The sequence below is a fragment of the Sus scrofa genome, chromosome 10 (assembly GCF_054392235.1).
Source record: "Sus scrofa isolate SSC_HxYL_T2T_F1_AM1 chromosome 10, Sscrofa_HxYL_maternal_Yorkshire_Landrace_v2.0, whole genome shotgun sequence".
NCBI classification, from domain to species: Eukaryota; Metazoa; Chordata; class Mammalia; order Artiodactyla; family Suidae; genus Sus; species Sus scrofa.
In genome coordinates this window covers 32,719,326-32,739,719 of record NC_139392.1, presented here as the reverse complement: position 1 = coordinate 32,739,719, position 20,394 = coordinate 32,719,326, and the positions used below count along the sequence as shown (strand labels likewise).

Below are 20,394 nucleotides of genomic sequence, written 5' to 3'. Positions count from 1 at the left end.
GAAAGATGCCTTGTGCTCTTGGAAAAATTCACATTGTTCAAATGTTCATTCTGCCCAAGGAAATGAACATGTGAATGCCAGCCCCTCCCCAAATTCCAACAGTCTTTTTCCAAGAAATAGAGCAAATCCTCCTACAGTTTGTGTGGAGCCACAAAAGACCTCAAGGAGCCAAAGCAACCCTCAGAAAGGACAAGAGGCTGGAGGCATCTCCCTGCCTGACTTCACCCTATGTTGTGAAGCTACAGTCACCAACAGAGTGTGGAACTGGCTCAAAAACAGGTGCCTGGCCCAGAGCAAGAGGACAGAGCCCAGAATTCAACCCACACTGAGCGGGTCGGTGTGTTCACAACAAAGGGGCCAAGGCCACGTCGTCCCCACAGGAAGTGCTGCTGGGAAAACTCAACACCACATACCATGTAAAGACAGTGGACACCATCCATACCACACACACAATGGACCAAAAAACCCCAGCTTTCAACCCAGAGCCCCTCCTGCATCCTCTGAAGGTGGACCCCCCCTCTGGTGCACATGGGAAGCTAAATTCTTCTGCTACCTTTTCCTCCTGTGCCACCCAATTGGCAGGAAACCTGGCTCCCATCAGTGTAGACACTGCCCCTTGATGTCCTAAAGCTGAAAGCCCCTGAAGTCTGAAGAAGACAGAGCTCTGACAGCAGAGATGCCACCAATCATCCCAGCAAAGCAGAAGCCATGGGCCCAAGGAGCCTCAACTCCCTTCATCTGTGCAAAGCAGGGTCCTCCAGGACCGCACCTGCCCCGTGGGTGCCACCACGGGAACTCCTAGAGTATTTGGTTTGGTCTGGTTTTTTTAGGGCTGCAGAAGTTCCTGGGCTAGGGGTCAAATGGATTTTGTAAAATTAAAGATTTCTCCTCTGTGAAAGGCCTTACTCAGAAAATCAAAAAGCAAGTCACAAACCGAGAGAAAACTATTTGCAAACACATACACAACAAAGGATTTGTTTCAAAATATGCAAAGAATTCTAACAAAACAACACCATTAAAAACAGAGAAAGCTCTGGAGTTTCCTTCATAGCTCAGCAGTTAACGAACCTGACTAGGATCCATGAGGATGTGGGTTCGCTCCCTGGCCTTGCTTAGTGGGTTAAGGATCTGGCATTGCTGTGACCTGTGGTGTAGGTTGCAGACACAGCTTGGATCCTGCACTGCTGTGGCTATGATATAGGCTGGCAGCTGTAGCTCTGATTTGACTCCTAGCCTGGGAACATCCATGTGACTTGGGTGCAGCCTAAAAAGAAAAAAGGAAGAAAGAAAACCATCCCCAAGAAATAGAGGTATCAAGAAAGCTGATTTATAATAGAGACAGCACTCTGCAAGTGGGTGGGGAAGGATGTTCACTTGAATAAACAGGGCCAGGATGGATGGTCACCCACATAAGAAAACTAGTATTACTGGAAACCTAACACAGTCCCACCTAAAAGACCCCTCCTACACCACTGCAAGAATAAGTAGGAGATGGCGTTCCTGTCATGGCACAGTGGTTAGCAAATCCAACTAGGAACCATGAGGTTGCAGGTTTGATCCCTGGCCTTGCTCGGTGGGTTGGGGATCTGACATTGCTGTGAGCTGTGGGTGCAGGTTGCAGATGCAGCTTGGATCCCATGTTGCTGTGACTCTGGTGTAGCCAGTAGCTTCAGCTCTGGCTGGACCCCTAGCCTGGGAACCTCCATATGCCCTGGGAAGCAGCCCTAGAAAAGGCAAAAAGACAAAAAAAAAAGAAAGAATAAGTAGGAGACTATCATGATGACCTCAGGGCTGGGGGAGGGGACACAATGTGATACTATTTACAGTGTAGCAAAAATAGAGTGCAGAAATGCTTAGAGTAAAAACAGCCTCATGCTGACAGTTGCTGGATTTTGACAAGATGCCAAGTAAATCAAAAGGTAAGAGAGGAGTTTCTGTCATGGCTCAGTGGTTAAGGAACCTGACTAGCATCCATGAGGTTGTGGGTTCGATCCCTGGCCTGGCTCAGCAAGGTAAGGATCCAGTGTTTCGGTGAGCTGTGGTATAGGTTGGAGATACGGCTCAGATCTGGTGTTGCTCTGGCTGTAGTGTAGGCCGGTGGCTACAGCTCCGATTAGACCCCTAGCCTGGGAATCTCCATAAGTGGCAGGTGTGGCCCTAAAAAAAAGATAAACCACCAAAAAAAAAAAAAAAGTAAGGGAAAGGGGTGCTGAAACAAATATATATCAGTGCAAAGAAGTGAAACTCAACCCCTACCTCATTCCATATGCAAATATGAATTTGAGACAAACACCTAAATTTTAAAAGTAACACGAGCAATTCTCATTGTGGTGCAGCGGAAACTAATCTGACTAGGATCCATGAGGATGTGGGTTCCATCCCTGGCCTCACTCAGTGGGGTAAGGATCTGGCATTGCCGTGAGCTGTGGTGTAGGTCGCAGAGACGGCTTGGATCCTGTATTGCCATGGCTGTGGTGTAGGCCGGCAGCTACAGCTCTGATTCAACCCCAAGCCTGGGAACCTCATATGTCACAAGTGTGGCCCTAAAAAATAAAAAATAAAAAAATAAAAAAATAAATAAAAGTAGCACTATGTTTAGCACAGCAAAGGAAACCATCAACAAAATGAAGAGACAGCCTACTGAATAGAAGATATTTGCAAACCATTTAAATGACAAGGGGTTAATATCCAAAATATGTATGAAGGTCATATAACTCAATAGCAAAAAACCAAATAACACAGTTAAAAATGAACAAAGGGAGTTCCCATTGTGGCTCAGCAATAATGAAACCCAACTAGTAATCATGAGGTTGCAGGTTCAATATCTGGCCTTGCTCTGTGGGTTAAGGATCCAGCGTTGCTGTGAGCTGTGGTGTAGGTTGCAGACACAGCTCAGATCTTGCAGTGCTGTGGCTGTGGACTGCAGCTGCAGCTCAGATTTGACCCCTAACCTGGGAACTTCCAAACACCATGGGTTTGGCCCTAAAAAGAAAAAAAAATCAAAGAAGACATTTCTCAAAAGAAGACATACATATGGCCAACAGGTACATGAAAAGATTCTCAACATCACCAGTCATCAGGGAAATTCAAACCAAAACCACAATGAGATATCACCTCATTTCTTGTGGTGAGGATGTGGGGGAAAGTGAAACTCTGTACACTTAGTGGGAATATAAATTGGTGCAGCCGTTACATAAGTTCCTCAAAAAATTAAAACTAGAACTAACAGGAGTGAAATAAAGACCCAGTGGCTCTGCAGGTTAAGAACCTGACTAGCATCCATGAGGACTTGGGTTCAATCCCTTGCCTCACTCAGTGGGTTAAGATCCAGTGTTGCTGAAAGCTGCAGCATAGATTGCAGGTACAGCTTGGATCCTGAGTTCCTTTGGCTGTGGTGTAGGCCAGCAGCTGCAGCTCCAAATAGATCCCTAGCCTTGGAACTTCCATGAACTACAAGTGCAGGCCTTAACAAAAAAGACTAAGTTATGATCTAGCAGTTCCACTTTTCAAGATGTATGTGTCCAAAGGAATTGAAGTCAGAATCTCAAAAGGATATCTGTACCCCTATGTTCACTGCACCAGAGTTCAGAATGCCCAGATGTGGAGACAATCTAAATGTCTATTGGCAGAAGAACAGAGAAAGAAAATGTGATGTATAAACACATACAATAAAGTATTCTGCAGCCTTTAAAAATGTGGAAATCCAGGAGTTCCCATCGTGGCTCAGCAGTTAATGAACCCAACTAGGATCCATGAGGATGTGGGTTTGATCCCTGGCCTTGCTCAGTGGGTTAAGGACCTGGCGTTGCCATCAGTTGTGGTGTAGGTCACAGATGCAGCTCAGATCTGGTGTTGCTGTGGCTGGGATGTAGACCAGCAGCTACAGTTCTGATTCGGCCCCTAGCCTGGGAACCACCATATCAGTGCAAAGAAATGAAACTCAACCCCATACCTAATTTTAGGTGCAGCCCTAAAAAGACCAAAAAAAAAAAAAAAAAAAAACCTGAAAGGAAAAAACCCTATGTAAAATCTTATCCTAAATTCTATTTTTTGCATCTCAAAAGCTGAAGAGGCAAGATAGGATATCATCTGGTCATCTTCTTTTCTTAGTGAAAGGCTACAACTACAGTTCATGTAATGCTCAGCTAAGCATGGTGAGGGGATGGAAGAGTGAGAAAGAAATGAAATATATTCTTAGTAATGGCAAAAAAAGAGAGAAGAAAAGTCAACTTCAGAGGCCCTTTGAGCCATTCTGGGCCTTGGAAAGAACTGGAGATTCGAGGAGCCATTTGGGGTGTGTACAAGACACAGCCAGCAGCTGGGGTGACTGCAGCCTGGGCAGGGTAGGGCAGGATGGGGGCACTCCCTCCTCATCCATTTGAGTCAGACTGATCATTCATTTCCAATCTTCTGGGTTTGAGGGAAAAGGCTGGAAAGCTGGCTTTCCAACTGTATCCCTGCCTCATCCAGAAGCAGGTGCTTGGTATGAGGCTGGTGTGGTGAGCAGTCCCCATTCAAAGAGAACGGTGATTGACAAGCAGGGTCTCCTGGGAGGGGTGTCTAGGTGCTGCTACCTCTGAAGAGCCCACTGGGCCCCTATCCTGCAGCATTGAGGTCTTTTCTCCTTGATTTCAGAGGAATCCCTGCTCTCTGATAAACCTTTAAGCCACATTTTCTATGAGACACAAAGACCCCAGTGGAGCTAGCCTTCCAAACATGGTAAAGACTTTCACAGGATGAGAAGGTTCTAGTCACTTTTAGCTTTCCATCTTCTGCACCACTCCAGGACGGAAGAAAGCTGTGTACAAACTAGTTTCCCTTGGTCCTTCTGATTTGATCCCAAACTTCGGAATCTTCCAATCATGATCCTGGGAAGAATCAGCCACAAATGTAGGGGGGGAGCTAACATATGAGACCCAACTTATTGGCCAATTACACCCAGGTGGGGACTGGCTTGAGCTTGCAGTTTGGGCAAGGGTTGGTTCATCCCTAAGCCTTGCTTTCCTCTTCCTGGCAACACATCCCTCTGGTCAGGTCTCTGCTCCAAGAGTGAAGAAATGACAGAAACTTCTCTAGTCTCACCTGGAAGCCTGGATGAGAGGTGAGGAGGGCAGAAGCTGGACAGAGCCAAACTCCAGGACTTTTGTCTCCCCTCTGGAGGCTGCTGCATGTATGTACAAGGAGATTGAAGTGGGTGGGAAAGGGCAGGGAGTCATCTGGAAGTGGCATTGGTGGAGGTGGGAAGGGGGCAGGAGGACCCAGGACCCACTGCCTGCCATCTCCACAGAGCTTCTTGGGCCCCAGCACCATGCGGCACTGCCCGTAAAAATGTTTCCTGGATGCTGTGTCCTTGATCCTCCTGAGCCGCTTCCTCCAAGAGAAAAATGCAGAGCATCCTAAGTACAGTTTATGCATGGTGAGTTCCAGAGGTGGAGCTTGGACTCCTAACCCTAACCCTTTGGGGGTGGGGGGTGGGTATATTTTCAGTTACACAAACAGTCTAAAGTCACCATGGAAGTTCTAAGAGGAATGCTGTTGAAGAATCAGGAGAGGGTTAGAGAAAAGATAATAGTGAACTAGCCTTGAAATATGTGTCGGGTTTGAATAAAGGTGAGGAAGACAAGGGGGCATTTTCCATGTGCAGAGAGCAGCCAAGGCCATGCTGTTTGGTGGGGTTGGCCCATGGGCAGCCTGCCTAGGTGAGGTCACATCCCTCTCCAGAGCCAGAGCCATCATAATTCCCATCCATCACATGCAGGAAACCCCCCAAAAATGCCCCAATTATAGCCCCTGCACGTGGAGACCACCAATCCAGCACAGGTCACATGCAAGCCCCAGGGTCCAGGTTTTCCTCCAGAGCACAGCCTAAGTGGATGTGGGCAGGTGAGTCAGAGATGTGTGTATGTGTGCACAGAATTGAGCCAAAGAAAGGACTTTAGAATGGAGGTACCATGTGTAACTTCCTTGGGGACAGAACTGGCTTTCAACATCTGCCACAGAACCTAGCACAGTCCACGCCGAGTTAGGTGATGTCTGCCAGCCTGATAATGGAAGGGGGTTAGATGTGGGCCATGGCAGGCATGGGCCCCTTCTCACTCTGCACAAGCCCAGGACTTTCCCATAAGCATTCTGCACAACACCCGAGGGGCCCCTCCATTGACTCTGGGTCCCACCACCGCTTCTGAAAAGCCCTGTGTGCCCCCATGATGAGGGGGATAGTGGTTGACTATATCCTGGGGCTTGCCTGGCATGGCCTCAAAAGGGAATCTGACCCTCAACCGACTCCAGAGATCTAAGGAAAAATCTCAGAGCTGATGCTTATCTTACTCTGAGCAGGAGGGAAATAAGGTGGTACTGGGGCAGCTAGATGAGAAGCAAAGCATTTCTGAAATCAAGAACCTTCTGAAGACCTTCAAGGACTTGCAGAAAACCTCCCCTTTACTCCAACATGCCGAGTACAGATTCCTGGTGGGAGCTCCTCCCCAGGAAAAGAGTGAGTACATGGGAGGCAGGGGTCAGACTGGGGGAAGGTGAGACAAGATACTATTCTGCCAAGAAACAGGAAGGGCAGAGCTCCAGCTGTGGCACAACAGGATAGGTGGTGTCTGCAGCACTAGGACGCAGGTTTGGGCCCCGGCCCGGCCCAGTGGTTTAAAGGACTCCCACTGCTACAGCTGTGGCGTAGGAAGCTCACACACATGGCTGTGATCTGATCCCTGGCCTGGGAACTCTGTATACCTAGGGGTGGCCAAAAAGAGGGGGTGAAGAGGGGAAATGATCTGGCAAGGAAGATGGGTGCTCAGAGGCAGGGCCACCCTGCAGAACTGGAATGCGGGGCAGGTTATAAGCCCAAGTGCATTTTCTTCCTGCTGCCACCCCCTTGAATGACAAATGTCCAGAGGCTCAGAATGGCTGGTAAGGAGGCACTCATCCAAGTTCCCATTGTGGCTGAGTGGTTAATGAACCCAACTAGGATCCATGAGGATGCAGGGTCCATCTCTGGCCTTGCTCAGTGGGTTAAGGATCCGGCATTGCAATGAGCTGTGGTGTAGATCACAAACACAGCTTGGATCCTGCATTGCTGTGGCTGTGGTGTAGGCTGACCGTGGTAGCTTTGATTTGACCCCTAGCCTATGTCCATATGCCTCAGGTGTGGCCCCCTCAGCGAAACTCGCTCAGGGCAGGGAGCACAGGAATCATGGGCACAAGAGTGCCACAACCCTTGGGTCCAGCCCTGGATCCTCCAATCCAGGCCTGGTGGCTCCTCAGTCACTGAGATGATGCTGAGATCAAGGCCAGCAAACTTCCCTTTGGTACCTGACAGCCTTTCCCCTCAGAGGGAGCCTTGTCCCCGCAAGGACTCCCCAGCAGCCTTTCCAAGTAGTGATCAAAGAAACCACCTGACTACTGTGCAGAGATGAGCTCTCCCAGAAAAGGGAACTGTGAGTTTGGCCCAGGTCCTCGTCTCGAGGGCAGCCATGGGCAGAGGGGCCTGGGAGTAACTCAACTCTCACTCCCCTCCACACTCCCCAGAGCTGCTGACTGTGGGCATCTCCTCAATGCAGCATCCCCAAGGGACCCGTCTGCTGAACACCCTGCAACTTCTGTTCCAGGCTTCCTCAGAACCGGAGCTGGAGTGTATCGTGGTGCTGGTCTGCCTGTCCAACTCTGAGCTGGAATGGCTCAACCAGGTTGCGGCCAACATCTCAGACCTCTTCAGAGGACACATTGAGGCCCAGCAGCTGCTCGTAGTCCATGGCCACCTCGGCGGCCCCCCTCTCCCAGAAGATCTGGATGAGGCTCATCCGCCCTCGCCCCGCAAAGGCCTTCACAACCAGCAGAAAAGGGATCTGGCCCTCCTCATGAACTTGGCCACCAACTTCTCTGAATACTTTCTGCTGCTGGAAGACCAGGTTTCTCTCATTTCCAAGTTTATCTCAACCATCTATTGGGTGTTATTAGCCTGGAAAAACCTCCCTTGGGTGATCCTGGACTTCTCTAACCTGAGCCTCTCCGGGAAAGTCTTCCACACCAGTGACTTCCCCCGCCTGACCTCTCTCTTCCTCCTTTTCCAAAAGGACACTCCAATGCACCTGCTTCTCTCTGAATTCCGTCTTCTTTTGGCCCAACCCATGCCAATCCATTTTAGTTCCTTGGTCCTCGACCAAACACATTCTGAGCTTGAGGACGTCTGCTTTCCTGGAAAGAAGAAGAAGGTTTTGGTGAACCAGACAACCCCACTGCCAGCATCATCACAGACATGCTGACCATATCAGACAATGTACCACAGTATGCTTACACGCTGAACAAGGAGTGCTACTCCACCTTCAATCCCATGAAAGGCAACCACCTTACAGTGATTTTGGAGAGGCCACACAAAGTCATCCGGATCGAGGTGCTGACAGGTTCCAACAAACCAAGACAGTACCATCTGGAGCAAGGGCAGGTGGAGCTGGGCTTTTACACCCTGGAGGGTTTCAAAGGCTGTGCCCGCTATACCCTGCTGCAACCACTGGTAGATGGACATTTGGACCAGATAGTATCTTATGAAGAAGCCTCCGCAGAGCAGTTGAGTTGCATCTGGCTGCTGGTGCTAGCACCCCAGGAGTCCTGGCTCCTGATCAGGCAGATTAAAGTCTGGACCAGCAAGTATGAGGAAGAGAAGTTGTAGACAACTCAGTGGGAATCTGGAAGGACAGGGTTTGGAAATGGAGTCTATCTGGTGAGCAAGAAATAAAGCTAGGAATTTTGATCAAGGGCTGCTCACTCTGACATGGGTGACCATTAATTTGTTGGTCTCACTGGGACATTTTGAGAAGGGAAGGAAGCTCCAGTAAAAACTACACTGGAGGAGTTCCTATTGCGGCACAGCAGAAACAAATCAGACTAGGAACCATGAGTTCAGGTTCAATCCCTGGCCTTGCTCAGTGGGTGAAGATTCTGGTGTTGCCATGAGCTATGGTGTAGGTTGCAGATGTGGCATTGCTATGGCTGTGGTGTAGACTGCAGGTTCAATCCCTGGCCTTGCTCAGTGGGTTAAGATTCTGGTGTTGCCATGAGCTGTGGTTTAGGTTGCAGATGTGACATTACTATGGCTGTGGTGTAGGCTGGCTGCTGTAGCTCTGATTGGACCTGTAGCCTGGGAACCTCCAGATGCCACCAGTGCAGCCCTAAAAAAACAAATAACAAAGATCATACAAACAAAAAACTACACTAGACCACAGACATAAACCAGGATTGTCCCAGACAAGCTGAGATGTAAGGTCACTCCAATTCTTCTTTTGTAGGATGCTCAAGACAGAGGCCACAGTCTGATAAAGGACACAAATCAGACACTAGCCTTCAGCTGCTTAAAGCCAGAGGGAGGGAAGGGATCTGCCTGAACTGCCTCAATTCTTAGCTACACACAAGGATAACACCCCAAGATCTTCCTGGGAAAGAAGTGCAGCAGTCTTGATAGCTCCATGATCATGGAGCAGAGACTGACTTTGGCTCATGTCTACAGACCTGTCTCAGCCTCTTCCAGATGCTATAACAGAATGCCATCAATTGAGTGGCTTAGGAACAGCATAGCTTTGTTTCTTACGGTTCTGGAGGCCAGAGTCCTGGATCAAGGTTCTGGTGGATTCCGTATTTGGCAAGAGCCAGCCTCTCAGTTCACAGACTCCATCTTTCCACGCTGTCCTCACAGGTGCCTGCCCAAGGGGGTGAGTGAGCTGTCTGGCTTCTTGTCTGAGAACACTCATCCCATTCCTGAGGGCTCCTCCCTAAAGGCCTAATCACCTCCCAAAGACTCCACCTCCTAAAACCCCTTGGGGGTACAGATTCCAACATGTGGATCCTGGGGGGACATATTTAGACAATAGAAAGACTCAAGCCTCCAATGCATCAAGGTTAAGTCCTTGCTGGAGCAAAGTTGTCTTAGCTGGGATTCAGGAATAGATGTTTCTAGGATTTATGAATCTTCTAGAACTGTGTGCGAAATTTGGTATGAATGCACACGTGCATTATTTTTCTTTCTTTCCTTTTTTTTTCTTTTGCTTTTTAGGGCCACACTCATGGCATATGGAGGTTCCCAGGCTAGGGGCCCAATCGGAGCTATAGCTGCTGGCCTACACCACAGCCACAACAACATGGGATCTGAGCCGCCATCTGTGACCTACACCACAGCTCATGGCAATGCCAGATCCTTAACCCACTGAGCAAGGCCAGGGATTGAACACATGTCCTCATGGATTGTAGTCAGGTTCTTAACACACTGAGCCACAATGGGAACCCCTATTCACCCTATCTTTAACTGCACTGAAACCTTAAGTTTGCAGAGTTCCCTTCATGGCTCAGTGGTTAACAAACCCAACTAGGATCCATGAGGATGTGGGTTCAATCCCTGGCCTCACTCAGTGGGTGAAGAATCTCTCATTGATGTGAGCTGTGGTGTAGGTCACAGACATGGCTCGGATCCCATGTTGCTGTGGCTGTGGGATAGGCTGGCATCTGTAGCTCCAATTCGACCCCTAGCCTGGGAACCCTCCATATGCCTTGGGTGCAGTCCTAGAAAGAAAAAAAAGGGGGGGGTGACACAGAAAGTTTCTTGTACCCAGGAGCCCCACAGGGCCTCACCCAGTTTCAGAATCTATGGGGGACTCCGGTTCAATCTCTGGCCTCACTCGGTGGGTCAGGGGTCTGGTGTTACTGTGGCTATGGTGTATGCTGGCAGCTGTAGCTCCGATTTAACCCCTAGCCTTGGAACCTCCATATACCACAGGTGCTGCCCTATAAAGCAAATAAAATAAAATAAAATAAATGGTGTAGTCATATAAGGGAGTAATAGTCAGTAATAAAAATGAACAATCTATGATCACAACATGGATAAATCTCATAATCACAACACAAAAGAAGTTAGATGCAAAGGAATACATACCATATAATCCCATTTATATAAATTCCTAAAAGAGGCAAAACCAGTTTGTGGCTGGAAGTCTCGACAGTGGTTGCATCTGAGAGTTGGGGAGTGGGTGTGAGTACAGAAGTTTCTGAGGAGCTGGCAACCACCTACTTCCTGATCTGTGTGGGTGTGTTGACTTGGTGAAAACTTGACATCTGCCTAGCGGCTGATAAGGGGTAAAAATCTGATTAGATTGAGTCTAAGAGCACTGCAGGAGGAGAAATTGGAAGCAGAAAAACTGGAAACAACGATTTGGAGGAGTTTTGCTGCCAAGGAAGACAGAAAAATCCCCACATGATGCATTCTTTATATTTTTGCATAGTGAAGAGCAGCAGAGGAAATGGAGAAGACAAAAGATTTCTTTCTTTTTGAAGAATGCAGGGGGTGGAGTTCCTTTCATGCCTCAGAGAAAACGAACCTGACTAGTATCCATGAGGACACAGGTTCGATCCCTGCCCTGGCTCAGTGGGTTAAGGATCTGGGGTTGCCATGAGCTGTGGTGTAGGTCATAAATGCGGCTTGGATCCTGCTGTTGCTGTGGTGTAGGCCAGCAGCTATAGCTCCGATTTGATGCCTAGCCTAGGAACCTTCATATGCCATGCGTGCAGCCCTTAAAAAAAAAAAGACAGAATGCAGGGGGTAGTGACCTAGTAAGGCATGAAGAGCTGATGCTAGAGAAGACAGAAAGCAGAGCTACTAGAGCGACATCTTTTTTTTTTTTTTCTTTTTTGGTCTTTCTTTTTTGGTCCTTTTAGGGCCACATCCATGGCATGTGGAGGTTCCCAGGCTAGGGGTCTAATCAGAGCTGCTGCTGCTGGCCTACACCACAGCCACAGCAATGAGGGATCTGAGCCTCACCTTCAACCTACACCAAAGCTCACAGCAACACTGGATCCTTAACCGACTGAGCAAGGCCAGTGATTGAACCTGAGTCCTCATGGATACTAGTCAGATTCATTGCTGCTGAGCCACGACAAGAACTCCTGCTCTTTCTCTTAACATTAGGCACAAAGCAAGATGCCCACTCTTACCACTCCTTCACAACACTGCACTGGAGGTCGTAGTGCAATAAGGCAAGAAAAAAGAAACGGCATAGGGACTGAAAAGGAAGAAACACGGCTGTCCCCTGGAGCTCCCTGGTGGACTAGCACTTAAGGATTCAGTGTTGTCACTGCTGTGGCTCTGGTTGGATCCCTGGCCTGGGAAATTCGGCATGCTGTGGGTGCAGCCAAACAAAAATGAAAACAAAAATCCCACAACTATCCCTATTTCCAGATGACATGATTTTCTATATAGAAAATTCCAAGAAATCTACAAAAAAAAATCTCTTGAACTAATGAATGAGTTTAGCAAAGTCACAGAATACAAGGTCAACCCACAGAAATAATTGTTTCTATAGACTAATAAAGAACGACTGGAAATCAAAATCTTAATAAAGGAATAACATTTAAATTAGCACCCCCTTAAGTTCCCTGTTGGTTAAGCAGGTTAGTAATCCAGCATTGTCAGTGCTGTGGGCTCTGGAGCAACTCTGGCACAGGTTCAGTCCCTGGGTGGGGAACTTCAACATGATGAAAGTGCAGCAGAAAAAAAAAAAAATAGCACCACCTGGAGTTCCCATCGTGGTGCAGTGGTTAATGAATCCAATTAGGATCCATGAGGTTGGGGATTCTATCCCTGGCCTTGCTCAGTGGGTTAAGGATCTGGTGTTGCTGTGGGCTGCAGTGTTGGTCACAGACAAGGCTTGGATCCTGAGTTGCAGTGGCTTTGGCGTAAGCTGGTGGCTGCAGCTCCAATTAGACCCCTAGCCTGGGAACCTCCATATGCAGCAGGAAGCAGCCCTAGAAAAGGCAAAAAAAAAAAACCTCCCTGTTATAGACTGAATTGTATTCTCCCAAATTCATATGTTGACGTCCAGCCCTAGACCTTAGAATGTGATGGATTGCAGATTCTTTTTTTTTTTTTTTTTTTTTTTTTTTTTTGTCTTTTCTAGGGCTGCACCCATAGCACATGGAGGCTCCCAGGCTACGGGTCTAATCAGAGCTGTAGCTGCCAGCCTACACCACAGCCACAGCAATATGGGATCCAAGCCACATCTGCAACCTACACCACAGCTCATGGCAACAACGGATCCTTGACCCACTGATGGAGGCCAGAGATCAAACCCACAACCTCATAGTTCCTAGTAGGATTTGCTAAACATTGAGCCAGGACAGGACCTCCAGAGATAGTCTTTAAAGAGATAAAATGTACCCCAAATATTTATTTTTTCTCAGCTTATAAATAAGCATTATCATACTGAGTAATACTGGAGCACAAGACATAAGGCAAAATTACTAATACTGATCCTGTATTTATTTAAAATTTTGTATTGTGTTCATCGTCATGAATTTTTGCATTAATTGTGATTTTTAAAATATATTGCATTCATTATTTCTCTTGAAAAAAAAGAAATAAAATGAAGTCATAGAGTTGGGCCTAAATCCAATATGACTGGTGTCCTTATAAGAAAAGGAATTTAGGTCAAAACATGCGTGGACAGAAGACCATGCGAAGACATAGAAGATGGGCATCTACAAGCCATGGAGAGACACCTCAGGAGAAACCACCAGCAAATGTCGATCTGGCTGGGAAACTGTATGGAAAAAAAATGGCCATCTTGGCAAAGGTGTGGCTCCAGGCTCTAGGGGTCTATTTCTGACTCTTGCCTGTGCTTCTGCTGCCAACAGAGCTCAACCCTAAGTCCCTAAATGAGTATCAGTACCATCTCCAGAATCATTGCAGCAGCTGACACTTGGTTAGTGTTTTGCTCACTCCACTCCCCTTTCCCCACCTGGCTTGGGTCCTCCAGGTTGTGTGGTGCCCCCAGGGTATGGCTTCTGTGCCCCCAGACATTTGTAAGTCTCAGCAGCCTCCCTCCATCCTGCAGGATTTGCTCACATCTCCTCTGAGCAAATACTAATCTTTTCCCCATCACCCAGGCCCTCAATCACTACGAAGGCTCTGGCAGTCATTGGTACAAGTTCCTGCACTGGGGAGTTTTTGGTGGAAGGGCTCCAGCTGGGGCATCAGAGGGGCAGTCCTCCCCACCCAATAGTTTCTTGGGACGCCAGCAGGAAGCAAGGCACTTTTGCCCTCTCAAAACATCCCATAGTATTTTGAAAGGTAACAGGAATGCAGCCAGTCCACAGCAGCCCTTGTGTATCTCTGCACGTGGTCCCCAGGCAAACATGTCTACCTCTCTGCCTGCATCAACGGCAGTCTTGTCATCAGGCCCTACACTCCCATCACCAGCGATGAGGACCAAGGCTACGTGGATCGTGTCATCAAGGTAAGGAGGGTAGGAAGGAGCTCCAGGAGCCCCTCACCCTCCTCTCTCTGGGATTTGTAGAAACTTCCAAGATGTATTTGATAGCAGGAGATGCATGTCATTTGGGGACATGGGGAGAGTATGTGGACTGGGAAAAGAGCACCTGTGTCATTCCTGCCCAGCTCCAGGCAGGTTCTAGTCAACAGGGGCCTCAGAAACCAGGGACATTCCAAATAAAATTCTTCCCGTTCTATCTTAACAGGTCTACTTGAAGGGCATGCACCCCAAATTTCCTGAGGGTGGAAAGGTGTCTCTGTACCAGAATAGCCTGAAGCTTGGGGATGTGGTGGAGATTTGAGGGTCCAGTGGGTTGCTTACTTACACTGGGAAAGGTAATGGCCCAGCTTCCACTCCAGTGCCCCTGGTCCTCCATACGCAGTGTGGGTCTGAGTGTTCATGCGCCTGTGCGCAGGGATAAGGGCAGGTGGCCGCTCCTACAGACACAGCACTGAAACCATTGGAGGTATGTTCTTCAGTCCCATTTGCTGCAGAGATCCATTCCCTCCCTGTCCCCATGAATTCACCAGGCCTGACAGCTGTGGCGATGACTAAAACAAACCAGATCCTTAACTCTCTGAGTGAGGCCAGGGATCAAACCTGCAGCCTCATGCATCCTAGTTGGATTCATTTCCACTGTGCCATGATGGGAACTCCCAGTTTGTCTTATTTATGCTTTATTAATAATTGACTATCAAATTTTATTTTGCCCATATGTTTACTTAATTCTCCTGAGTCTGATGGCTGAGTTTATAAACAGTAGCTCTTACTCAGGCTGATGATCCTCCGTGTGCCCCCTGCAGCACACCAGTATCATGGAAATGGTTTCACTGGTCACTGAACAATCTCAATGGGTTTGCTGGGTACTAGTTTCCTCTGGAATAATAGCTACTTTCCCATTTGGCTGATTTTAGGAGTGGAACCAAAACTGGACCCTGATGGAGTTAAGAATCATATTTTTGTGAGCTCTGCATTGATTCAACATCTAGTTCTCCAGGAAGCCATGCTAATAGAGGAAGGGGCTGGAATTAGGTTTTGCGTGCTCTTTTATGTTGTTATTGTGTTACAGAGGTGGAGTCTTCACTCCTGGAGCTGCCTTCTGCAGAACAAAGTGAATAAAGTTGATCAAAAGACTCAACCAATGCGGTATTGAATTTAGTGTCATTAGCAGCTCTGAAGTCTAAATAGGTGAATATTTAACTGAAGTCATAAAGAGCATGAATTAACAGCTTTTTAATTTGGTATTTGAAATTCTATAATCCTACCTGACTATATGTGGAGAAGATTGTCAATCTAAAATATGTGTACCATAAAAGCAGGAAATTGTACTTGCTTAACATAAATTTCAGATTGTAGCTGTTTTGTGATTTGATTGCTTATGAGAGAAAACTAGTATTTGACTGACTTTTTCATTGAAGAATTTATGGTCAGTTTTTATAGGGAAGCTGGTAGATCCAAGGGTAGGATGGGTGGCTGTGTGTTGCTGACACATCTCTTGATGAAACACCCAGGCTGGTGGTCATATCAGGCAGTAACTGTGTTTTTCTTGCCATAATAATGAATGCCATCTCACTTTCCCATGAGTTTGACTGCAAAGTGTAGGCCTTTGCTATTTTAGCCTAGTTTTTCACCCATCTGTGCTGGCTAAGTTAAATAATAAAGGATTATTGATTAAACAGTGGTTTTGTGTTAGGATGTGCCTGTGTATTTGAGTAGTGGTAGAAATGTGTTTCCTAAGTAGTCTATGTACTGCTAATAATGGGCTCGTCATTCATCATTTTCCCTGGTTCTGTAACTGTGTTGAGTTTTAAAGATATAGCTGGTAAATTTTGATTGACTTCCTTTTTTTTTGTCCTTTTCAGGCTGCACCCATGGCATATAGAGGTTCCCAGGATAGGGGTCAAATCAGAGCTGTAGCAGCTGACCTACACCACAGCCACAGCAACACCAGATCCGAGCTGCATCTGTGACCTACACCACAACTCATGGCAACACCACATCCTCAACCCACTGAGCGAGGCCAGGGATCAAACCTACATCCTCATGCACACTGGTCAGTTCCTTAACCCACTGAGCCACAAAGGGAACTCCCAGGAGTTGTAGTTCTTAACCCTCTCAGCATCATTAGTTTCAAGTCAGCTGATGGAAGCCACAGGACATGACCACTACAGTTGGGGGGGTCTTAAATCAAGGCCTTATTTTAAAATAACAGTCATGGGAAGGATTATGTTGGATTTGCTTTTCCTTTGTTTCTGCATTCCCTCCATTTTGTAGTTAGTAACCACCTGAATCTGCCATTTTGAACTTAGGGAATGTCTAGAAGACTAAAACATTTTTCTACAAAAAGCAATGGGGGACACAGCAGGGCTTTTGTACCTTGGAGGACCGCACAGGGTCCTGCTTTGTTCAGTGATGTGAGTAGACTCATATCATGGCAGTAAAAGTATTGTGTGTGGACACGAGTGGGGTGTCCTGGGAGTTCTCCCTTTGGGCTAGAAAGTTGCATTTGAAAGCTGCTACCAGAGGCCTGTCACATAGTCACCTAGGAGCATGTTTGGTTTCAGGAAGTCTGATTGAATGGCCCTTTTCTTACTGCCAACAGGCAAAATTGGTGGGATATCCAAATATTTGAGATTGGTGTGTATTCTTTTAATACTGTAGAAGTTCTGAGGTTTGCAAAGGATTGTCTGGGGTGGGAGTTCTCCCACTGATGTGGTTTCATATTCATTTCCCTTTCCCCTGATCATTAATGAAATGCCTGCTCAGATGCTTTGGTCATTTTTTTTCCAATGCGTTTTCCAATGCATTGTCTTTTATTTTAAAAGTATGCAGTTGTTGGAGTTCCCATCGTGGCACAGCAGGAGCAGATCCAACTAGGAGCCATGAGGTTGCAAGGTTGATCCCTGGCCTCACTCATTGGGTGGAGGATCTGGCCTTGCCATGAGCTGTGGTGTAGGTCCTAGACATAGCTCAGATATGGTGTTGCTGTGGCTCTGGCATAGGCTGGCAGCTGCAGCTCCTATTGGACCCCTGGCCCAGAACTTAAATATGCCAAAAAAGACCTAAATAAATAAAAAACCAAATAAATGAATAAGTTGCAGCACTTAGGTATGAATGTGAGTTCAGCATGTGTAATTCTGAAAGGATGGGAGGAGCTGAGCCTCCTAACAAAGACAAAATGGCTAAATAAACTATGGCACACCGACATCCTGGGAGGCATGCTGCCTTGTAGATGTTCTTGGGGATATTTACTTGTCGATGGTGATGCTGAATGTAGATAGATAGATGATAGATAGGTAGATGATAGAAAGAAATTAGTGTGTATTATATTTAAGTTAATGTGCAAGACTTCATATTTTACCCTTTAGATTTTTCCTAAAAATATATATATCTATTCTGAAAATAGAGCTAAATGTACTTGGTAAAAGGATATTTTCCTGTAAATTATTATTTTTATTTTAGTGCTTACTTTATTCAAATTTATTTCAGGAGCTGTTTCATTTATGTGCACAGTATTCTTGCATTCTTTGCTTTATAAACTCAGGCACTCAACCAGGAGAAGCTTCAAGGGTTGGGCTGACCCAAAGTTCTGTGAACTTTGAAGTTTTCAGCATTACTGGGCCACAGTGAAGGTTAGATTACTTGCCCTCTTCCAGGCTTTAAGTTTAGGTGTAAACTTTCCTGAAAAGCATCAAGAGAGCTAAGCTTCCAAGGATGAAATCAAATCTGATTCAGTATATTTGCTACTGTGAAAAACTTCCCCAGCTCAGACCTGCACTAGCACAAGTTAATCTCAAAGTGGTACCAGAGAAACATTTCATGCATAGAGTTTGGTTGTTTACCTGGGTTGGGGAAACAATAGCAGGTGAAACTATTGTGGGAGAATTGGTGCTTCTGTGCCCATTGGCTTCTGGAAGAAGAGGCAGGGGGTCATGTTTCACAGCAACCACAACCACCGCATCCACAGGCTCTGAGGGGTGGATACAAAATCTTTTGGGAGAAGAGGGGCCACAGATTTCCCCAGACCCAAACACGGACTCATACAGAGCGTGCTTGTGCTCAGCCTTAGATTTCACGTTGGGCCCAACCTGGCTGACTCTGGGGAGGATATAGGTGTTCCCCAGCCAGGGTGGCTGGGGGCAGTGGTGGTGGGAGGAATGAGTGGGGGTATGGTGGGAGTGGTGGCAAGCCACCCCATTCAGAGCCTCAGTATAGCAGCCTTGCTGGGCGAGCGAGCCCAATTTACTACTGATGCCCATGATGCTGTTGAGCGTGGTGATGGAGACTGCCCCGATGCAGTGGTTGGTGTAGGTCTTGGAGAGCTTGGCCACCTTGGAGAGCATCTACATCCTGGTGCCCAGTAAGTTGTTGCTGATGTCTTTGTCCTCATACCAGGTCATATTGCCCTCGCTGCAGTGGTCGCAGGGCAGCTGGAAGAATGCCTTGCAGAGGGGTTTGTGCTTCGACAGGTACTTGACGAAGCTTGTGTAAGGGCAGAACTCGGTTCCTGTCTCATACATGAGGGGCAATTTCTCCTCGTCACTGCTCTCGGCATGCTTCTTGCTCCAAGACAATGAGCACAATTTGTGGTAGGGCCCGAAGTACTTAAAGTAGACGAACTTGCCACCATCCTCATCCATCATCAGCCCAAAGGAGTCCTTGAGCTCACGCTGGTTCTCACGGCCTCACATGCAGAAGTACATGCACGTCTCGAACTAGACCTTGTTGAGCAGTCTGAAGGGCATGTTGGTGCGGAAGACGCTGGAGATTTAGAGCTTGCCCAGGTCAGCCCGCGTGATGGATTGCTTCTGCACCTCTGGCGGGGCACCCTGTTCCTCGAGCTTGCACATGACCACAGCCAGTCAAGTTGCTGCTGCACAGCTTGGGGTCCTTGGTGAGGTCGAGCGTGCGGCAGTAAGGGGACTCATTGAGGTAGTGGTTGAGGGAGCTGTGGATGATGATGAGCAACGGCATGCTGTAGAGCTGGCCACTCTTGGAGTGGGCCTCTGCATAGAATGCATAGGACAAGCACAGCATGTGGCACAGAGCCCCCTTGTCCATGGTCTCCAAGTCTGGGCTCTGTGCCTTCTTGCTCAGGTACTCCTGGAAGATGCGCAAATCATAGTGGGTTGCCAGCTGGGTGTTCTTGCTCAGCCAGGCCCACTCGGGGCGCCATCCCCTGGGCGGCCCACCATGGGCCTGGGGCGCCAGCAGTTGCAGTGGCGCCTAGGGCTTCAGCATAGAGCTCTGGTCCATATTGATCATATGGACTAGCTCAGGCTCCAGCTCCTCCCCAGCCAAGTCCTCAGGCTCCAAGGGCTGGTCCCAGTCCAGCCCCATCTCTTCCTCCTCCTCCTCCTCCAGACCCCCACCTCCACCCTCCTCCTCCTCATCCCCCGTTATCTGCACCTCCTGGATCTCCTCCTCCTCTTCCTCTTCCTCCTCCTCCTCACCAGCGCTGCAGTAGTGCAGGTGGCAGTGGCGGCGGCTGCGGCCCCCAGCACCGTGCTCGCCCTCACCCTCCTCCCCATTGTTCTTGGCAGCGGTGGCAGTGGCGGCGGTGCTGGTGCTGCGGCCCATGCTGGTGTTACAGTCCCGGCTGCCAGGCATTCTTGCCATATTGCTGTCTCTCTGCCTCCTGTAAGTTACTCACCTTCCTAGTGTCTGCCTGGAGAGGATACAACATCTAAATCACAAGAGGAGAGACCACTGTGGGTGTGCCTGCAGCACTGCTGTCTATGGTAAACAGCCTGCTGCTGACACTTTATAAAAGGAAAACTCTATCTCTCTTCTTGATCTGAAAGTGCCAACCAATGAACACTATCTAAACAATACTAACTCATAAAATGTTACTAAATGAAAAAAAAATCCTGTTGTAGTTTATAGAGTAAGATCCCCATTAAAAAAAAATTACACCACACAACTGTGTCTGAAGATACACGAATATGAAAAAGTCTGAAAACTCCCAGGATACCCCATGGTGTATGCCTACTTTCACTGTTGGTACTGTCTCTAGCTTTTGGGACTTTTAAAGAAAAGCAGAAAAATACAAATGAAAAGCCAAACATGGGTGTTCCCATCA

At 47.7% G+C, this 20,394-nt stretch overlaps 1 protein-coding gene and 1 pseudogene across 1 annotated transcript; one reads left to right on the top strand and one right to left on the bottom strand.

Moving 5' to 3' along the window:
* Nucleotides 1-5,511: 5,511 nt before the first annotated feature.
* On the top strand, nucleotides 5,512-14,613 carry LOC146398934 (alpha-1,3-mannosyl-glycoprotein 4-beta-N-acetylglucosaminyltransferase-like protein MGAT4E). The gene is given in 9 exon segments (XM_084979559.1): nucleotides 5,512-5,553; nucleotides 5,788-5,883; nucleotides 6,337-6,493; nucleotides 7,534-8,214; nucleotides 8,217-8,667; nucleotides 9,692-9,707; nucleotides 13,797-13,842; nucleotides 14,170-14,276; nucleotides 14,518-14,613. Coding segments are annotated over 9 exon segments (1,692 nt in total).
* Nucleotides 14,614-14,629: 16 nt separating this feature from the next.
* On the bottom strand, nucleotides 14,630-19,931 carry LOC146398933 (uncharacterized; annotated as a pseudogene).
* Nucleotides 19,932-20,394: the final 463 nt, after the last annotated feature.